This window comes from Brachyhypopomus gauderio, unplaced genomic scaffold, assembly GCF_052324685.1.
Source record: "Brachyhypopomus gauderio isolate BG-103 unplaced genomic scaffold, BGAUD_0.2 sc43, whole genome shotgun sequence".
Lineage (NCBI taxonomy): Eukaryota > Metazoa > Chordata > Actinopteri > Gymnotiformes > Hypopomidae > Brachyhypopomus > Brachyhypopomus gauderio.
Window position 1 is genome coordinate 1,982,381 of NW_027506869.1, and position 7,333 is coordinate 1,989,713.

General features: G+C 49.4%; 1 protein-coding gene across 1 annotated transcript; it reads right to left on the minus strand.

Moving 5' to 3' along the window:
- Positions 1 to 265: 265 nt before the first annotated feature.
- golga5 (golgin A5) lies at positions 266 to 5,951 on the minus strand. The gene is made up of 13 exons (XM_076985819.1): positions 5,727 to 5,951; positions 4,540 to 5,192; positions 4,048 to 4,251; positions 3,663 to 3,882; positions 3,413 to 3,536; positions 2,883 to 3,086; positions 2,490 to 2,660; positions 2,259 to 2,387; positions 1,906 to 2,004; positions 1,518 to 1,740; positions 1,136 to 1,241; positions 902 to 965; positions 266 to 777 (listed from the first exon to the last, which is right to left on the minus strand). Exons 2-13 carry the CDS (start codon positions 5,189 to 5,191, stop codon positions 691 to 693), a joined length of 2,283 nt encoding a protein of 760 aa, XP_076841934.1. The 5' UTR covers position 5,192; positions 5,727 to 5,951; the 3' UTR covers positions 266 to 690.
- Positions 5,952 to 7,333: the final 1,382 nt, after the last annotated feature.

The window sequence follows — 7,333 nt, forward strand, 5'->3', positions numbered from 1 at the left end:
ATGGGACCGTGGCGGACCAACAAGCTTTCTTCCCCCACGCAGAGAAGGTACTTACTGCACAACAGCGACACCGCTGGGTGGAGTTGAGATTAACAGCCAGCCAACAGGTCAAAAACGAGCCGACTTAGAAACAATCATGTTGAACTCGACAGTGTTTTAGTTCATTTGGGTATATAAAATTAGTACTCGAAATCTTTAGATATGTATTCATTTTGAATGAACCGTATTGCTCAATTCAGTAATGACAATCAAAACAGACAACGGATACGGTTTCGGTCACGGCGTTAACGTTTATTAAAAGTAATCAGTGAGGAAATACAATTTGTATTGTAACAAAAATAACCATGGTTATAATCGAAAAATTGAAGACAAGACAACAAAAAGAATCTTCATTAAATAAAACCCAAATTTCAAATCTCACTTGATGGTGTTCTGATGCCATAAACTTGTCTGAGGGGGAGAGGTGAGAGTAAGAAGATCAATAGAAGGAAGAAAAATCAAAGATGAAAGGGGATGAGAGAGAGAGAGAGAAAGATCTTCGAACTGTCCCATGGTACTTCTGTGCAAATGGTGGGTCTTCCTTCAGAGAGCAGGAACATCTGAGCCTCCACCCAGCTACAAACAGCCATTACAGGTTTTCTGTACATGTAGAATATTTGAGACAGATTTAAATGTGCATATCAATGTCTTTTATCTGCCACCGGGATGTGATGGTTGAGGGTGCATCTCGGGGGTGTACGTCAACAGCACAATCATAACCCAGAGGTGCAGTAGTGCCTGTGAATGCAATATAAAAATCATGTAATTTCCATGTCTACATTGTTAAATACATATAAATATATATTTAAAACATACAGTACATAGTACAAGGGTGTACGTTGGGATCCACAGCTTTACTCACCATATAAAGGATTACAAACACTCTAGCCATGGGGTACCGTCTGAGAAAGATCCCTAACCGAATACTGTAGACAAGAATCACAAGTGATCAAAAGGGTTAGAAAAGTGCCTCAAATATAATTCGTAGTGCTCAGATAAAGGTGATGCTGAGGGCTTGGATCACTCAAGTAATCGTCTGAACGGACCCTGCATCTGTTGCTATGGCGAGTACGAGACTGAAGGACGGGAGCGGTACCTAAAGCGATCGATGGTGTTGGCTGCTTTGCGTACTTTCCCGTACACTCCTGTGGCCGTTCCGTCGTGGTCGCTGAACAGCACGGTGGGGTTCCTCTGTCTGGCACCTATGGTGTGAGCACAGAAGCAGTGCTCGGTCAGACCGACACACACAAGTGCTCAGACAACTCTGTTACAGAAGGTAAGATTAGCTAAGATTAGCCTGAAATTGTGTGCGGATCACAGAATGGAAGCTTTTACAAAAACACTTGTCCTAAACCAATATTTCCCCCCTCAGCTCTTCACCCCACAACCCTAAAACTAGCCTGTGTTTAAAAATACAGTCTAGGTCCCTAAAAAGTTCCTTGACTGGCACGTCCTCTCCCATCATGCCGTGGGCTAACCTGGCCCCTCCACGGCGGCCATGTTGATGTGCGGCCCGCCACTCTGGTCGCCCTGAGTGGTCTTCAGCTGCTGCTCGAGCCGTTCGAGCTGGAAGACCAGTGAGCTCTTCTCTGTGCCCAGAGCCTCCAGCATGGTCTGCTTCTGGATCAGAGCCTCCGTCAGTTGGTGCAACCGCCCCTCCAGCTCCGCCTGGCCGCTGTTGCTCAGAGCCTTATTGGTCAGCTGGGGAGAGGAGGGGCGGGGTAGGATAAAGACAGGAAGTGGCCGTGAGACAAATGATGTCAAGGTATGTGGGTTACATAGAAACGTCTTTAAGATGAAGATATGATTGTGTAGTATTAAGTGTGTGTGTGTCAGAGACAGAGAGAGAGAGACAGAGACACACACCTGGTTCCTGAGTTTCTGAATTTCATCTTCCCTGTCTTTTATGCGACTCTGCAGTGTGCTTTTAGCACGATGGTGTTCCTCTTCCATATAGTGCAGCTCCTGTGCCGCCCCCCCCCCCCCCCCCCCCACACACACACACACACACACACACACACACACACACACACACCACATTACTTCACGTCTATCTATGATGTTTTTTCCAAATCACAATATTGCTGACCATGCAAAACCCAGTGTCAACCGTCTCTCCATGTGCAGGAGGTTTAATCTGAGGAGCCCATCTCCTTCCCACCACGCCTGCGTGAGGGTTCCAGACCTCCTCCTCCTCTCTCCCCAACACGCCCTCGCACCTGTCTGCAGCGCTCCAGCTCCGTGTCCACCTCCTGCTTGGCTCGGCCCTGCTGTGCGAGCTGCTCCTGCGCGTCACGCAGCTGCTCCCTCCAGCCCTCGGCCTCCACCAGGGCCTGGTTCTCCAGATCCTGCAGGGCAGTAGGCAGTCAGCCCACCAGCCGCCAGCTCCCCCCCCCCCCCCCCCTCCCCTCCACTAGCTGACCACCTGAGTTGTGGGAACACGTGCACACCTGCATCTCCGAGCGCAGGCTCTGTATCTGGGACTGCTGCTTCTGGATCTCTTCCCTTTGTAGCTCCTTCTCGTGCCGCAGCTCTTCTAGCTCCGCCTCTGCTGCCACGCCCCCGTCCAGCAGCTCCAAAGCCGAGCCCTCCTTCAGACTGCTGATCAGCTTCTCCTTGGACTGGAAACACCGTGAAACCCATCAACATGGGGCTGCACGATTTATCGATTATCACGATACCGATATTGTGGAATTGTACAATATGCAAATGAGCCCTCGAACATTAGAATGTTATTGGGCTGTCATGGATGGATGGATGGAGTGAGATTTTGTTTTGTAAAACGTGTTTTGAATGGGCTTATGGTTGTAAGTGCACAGACAGGAAGGCGGGAAGCGCAAGACCTGCAGGATGCGGGACGCCTTGTTCTTGTAGTCCTGCAGCTCCTGCCTGGCGTAGTCGGCGGCCGTGCGGGAACTCTTGACCTGCTGCTGGAGTTCCTCCGCCCGCTGCCGCTCCTCCGCTGTGCGGCGCTCGGCACCCGTCAGCGTCTCCGCCAGCGTCTGCCGCTCCGCCTCCACCCGCGCCAGCCGCGCCGCCAGCTCGCCCTGCCGGCCAACCACACGCTCGAGTCAGCCCCGCCCACCCCGGGAGAGGAAACCCATGCTAGCCAGCGTTCAAGCATTCCCATTGGCTGGTCACCCAGCTCCGATTCTTTTCGCCTCCTCAAAACAGAATTGCTACCTTTTCACAAACCTGTGAACTTTAGTGAGTTTTTTGAAAACTGGACTTACATTAGAAATTCAGTCTTAACTCAAGTGTAACAGTATGTCGGTTGTAAGTCTTCCCTGGCCTTTCAGCCAAGAGCGCCTCAAGGGCCAGGGTAGGTGGGGTTTGTGTAGGCCCCGCCTCCCCATGTGGGCGTGAGCATCACCTGCATCTGTCTGTAGCTGTCCTGCTCTCTCTTTAGCGTGGCCTCTGCCTCACGAAGGCGCTCCTGCAGGGTCTGCAGAGCCTGGGAGTGAAGACTGCTGCCCTCGCTGTGGTCCTGCATGATCCTGGAAGACACAGGCAGGACATGTAACAGGATAACGTTAACGAGCTAACGTTAACGAGCTAACGTTAACGAGCCAGCGTTAACGAGTGCACAGGACATGCAGGCATGGGAGCTGCTGCTGACCCACCTGGTCCTCTCGGTCTGGGCCTCCTCGAGGGCGGAGTTACGGGCCTTCACCGTCTGATCCGCCTCCTCCAGTCGCACCTTTAGCACGGCCAGCTGAGCGTCCTTCGCCGACAGGGCCTCCGTAAGGTCGCCCACGCGCTCCTGCAGTTCCCGGAAGGAGCGATCGGAGCGAGACTGCTCCACGCTCCACTTCTCAGTACGCGCTCGTGCCTGATACAGCTCTGGACCACACAGACGTCACGTCTAATTCAGTGGACCGGACTGACCAACCTCGTAATATTAACATACACTGGGACAGGGGCCCGACGCCTTAATATTTTTTCCGTTCCATTTTACGACCAAATCAGTAAGAAAACGCAGCAGTCGCAGAGCTCGTGGTCTCACACCTTCCTGCGCGTCCTTCGCTCTCTGGACGAGTGACGCCATCTCCTGGTTAAGGGAGGAGACCTCGCTGCGTAACAGCTGGTTCTCCAGGCGCAGGCTGGACAGCACCTGGCCGACCTGCTCCTCCGGACCGGCCGACTCCGCTGCGGCCACCTGGGGTTCAGGGGGTGCGGCCACACCAGAGTCTGTGCTCTCTGGACTACCACCTGTGAGGAGAGAGGAAAAAAATAAACAAAACAAAAAAATGGTGGAACCATGGTATTTCCAAGTACTTCCAAGTCATTAATTCAGTATAAAAAGGGCACAAAGTGGTTGTTTAAATAAAAAAAGTGGCTGTACTAAATATACTGGACAAATTATTGCTGACATTGAAGTTTACATTGGTAAGCCTGTAGGACCAGGACTAATTCATTTTGATTAATCTTAAGATAAATCCTGTCAGGAAATCAGCTGCACAGACAACCCAGTTTGTTCATTTGGTCTAGGTTCAGTACCTTGGCTGAGGTCTCTAGCAGAGCCGTCCTCGGTCTTGGCGCTGTGCGTGCTGGCCGTGAGGGAACTCAGGCTAGAGTTGCGAGACAATGCCTGTGCAGAGGGGGGCGTGGCCTGGATGGGAGGGGCCACCTGAGGGGCGGCACCTACCTGTGCCTGGCCCGCCCCGTCGGTCTGAGCCGGAGCTCTGGGCGGCGCGTCTCTCCTGACCTCCCTCCTCTCGTTCTGCGGTGGGTCGGAACTGTTCAGGAAGTCGAACAGGAGATCGTCGTTCACTTCCGGTTTCTTCGGCCGAACAAAGTTGGAAGATGCTTTGACTGCGCCGCTGCCCCCGTATTCAGACCCCAGAGAGGTTGTGCCGGGCACGTTAGCGGTGCCGGCCAGCATGGTGGCTTTGGACTTCTTAATGTTCCCAGCAGCGGTGGAGATGAAGCCGGCTGTGTCCTGCCCGGAGGGGAGGGCTGTGTAGCCATGCTGGGTCTCATAAGCGTGGGCTGCAGGGTTCTCGGGAGAGGAGCCGACCGGCTCCATAGGGTTGTACGACGACAGGGAGGATTTCTGCCCTGGAGTTTTCGTCAGAGCAGTAGCAGCACCCTGGTCCACTTTATTTAAGAAGTCCTCTGCTCGGCCAGCTAATTCAGCAAACCAGGCCATCCTGACGACGCACAGAACCCAAAGATCAGTTATACACGACAGATCACAGCTATACACGACAGATCACAGCTATACACGACAGATCAGTTATACACGACAGATCACAGCTATACACGACAGATCACAGCTATACACGACAGATCACAGTTATACACGACAGATCACAGCTATACACGACAGATCACAGCTATACACTACAGTTCCCTAATCACTGCTAGATTACCATGAAAACAAATGTCAAACTAAAGCTGTCAACAGTCCGCTACGTTGCTCAGTTTACATGCAACGTACACATTACACCACAACGCGTGTAATTTATGCTGCAGGTGGTTCCGAGGCTCGGTGCGACTACCGAACTGGGGTGGGTTTCCCAAAACGTTCGTAGCGCTAAGTACTTCGTAACCTCGTATGAAACGTATGAGGTTAAGAAGTACTTAGAGCTACGAACGTTTCGGGAAACTCACCCCTGTTCTGCGAGAGACTGAACGGTCTTGTGGCCATCAGCTCCTGTAAGGTGTGACCTGTGGCTACGTACCTCCAGTGTCTGATGTACGTGTCTGATATATATATAAAAGAGCAGAAGATTAATCTTGCGCCGGCATTTTAAAACACTTTAAAGTTCAACTGTTGTCAGTTATGTAGCGCTGTCTTTACGCATCGGTGTTGTATTTTCATTCTTTTGCCATCCTCGTCGGCTCAGATCCTGCTTGACGTGGACCAGGAACTTGTTATAGGACCCAAAACAGACAGCCCGTGTAGATGCCTGACTGAAAAGAAAAAAAAAAAAACAACACGAAGTACTGCTGCCACCTGCAGTGGTATTACTTTAAAATGTGCAGGACCGCGGTTAAATGGATTGTTGCTATCCGGAGGGAGAACTTTACAATCACGCCGCATACCCGCGTATGTAGACGGCGTTTCAGGAAAGAGGATCTGTATGGTGTGATTTTTGTTTCAATAGTTCCACAAAAGCAAAAGTAAATCCAAGAACAGAAAGTATATGTTATGAATGCAAAACAGAAAAATATATATCAAAAGTATATATTTTTTATATAATTGGTTATTTGAAACTTATTTTCGTTTGCATTTTGACAAGTTTTTGGTTCCATTGTTTTAGTTTTTTTGGATTTTCCCAGTAAGGTCTTTTGCTTCTGGAATCTCTCTTTGCTTCTGGTTCGTTTTTTGCTTCTGACTTTTGGAACACATTTCACGTGTGGGAGGGTCTTAGATGAAGGCGTTCCTCTGCAATCTCCATTGGTCACTGATTCCGGACTGACACAGAGCTCTGAGACCGCCTCTGGGACCAAGCCACGCCCACCCCACCAGCCTCCCAGCGTTTTCAAACATGGCGGAACGCGGTGGTTCTGTTTCACAGTAGCATGTAAACTAAGTTTTACCATAAAAGTTTATACAAAGGTTATAATTAATTGGTAAATGGTCTGTAGATATTGCAAAGATCGCTTTGGGAAAAAATCCCAACAGAGGATGTAATGTAATTATCTGTAGTTATGTATGTATTCATGTACATTTTTGTACATTAAATGTGGTTTACATGTGTTGTGACCACATGCTGATTTACTGCAATAAATTCACTGTTTTAAGTACTGTTTTATTTTAGTAATAATTTGTCACCCACCTGAGAGTTCTGATTGCTTACCATACTGTATCAATTACACAAGATACTGACCAGATTAATGCTAATTTCTTTATTATAATAATTAATTTTCTATAAAATTATTACATGCATATCTAAAACAATGAAAACAATGAAATATATTTAAACACACCTTTAAACACAACTACACAACAGCTGAAACTGAATCCAGTGCAGTGAAACACACATTTATATACACACACAGGTGAAGTGAGCACACATGCCCGGAGCGCTGAGCAGCCTCTACTACAGCCTCTAGGGCTGAAGTGCCCTTGGGTAAGGCACCTAATCCTGAAGTGCCCTTGGGTAAGGCACCTAACCCTGAAGTGCCCTTGGGTAAGGCACCTAACCCTGAAGTGCTCCACGGGCGCTGTAGAGGCTGCTCACTGCTCCGAGCACTCATTGATAACTAACAAATGATTAAGATGAATAGGGGTGCCCAGACTTTTTTATATGACTGCACCTACAAATGTTTCCCGTAAAGCAGC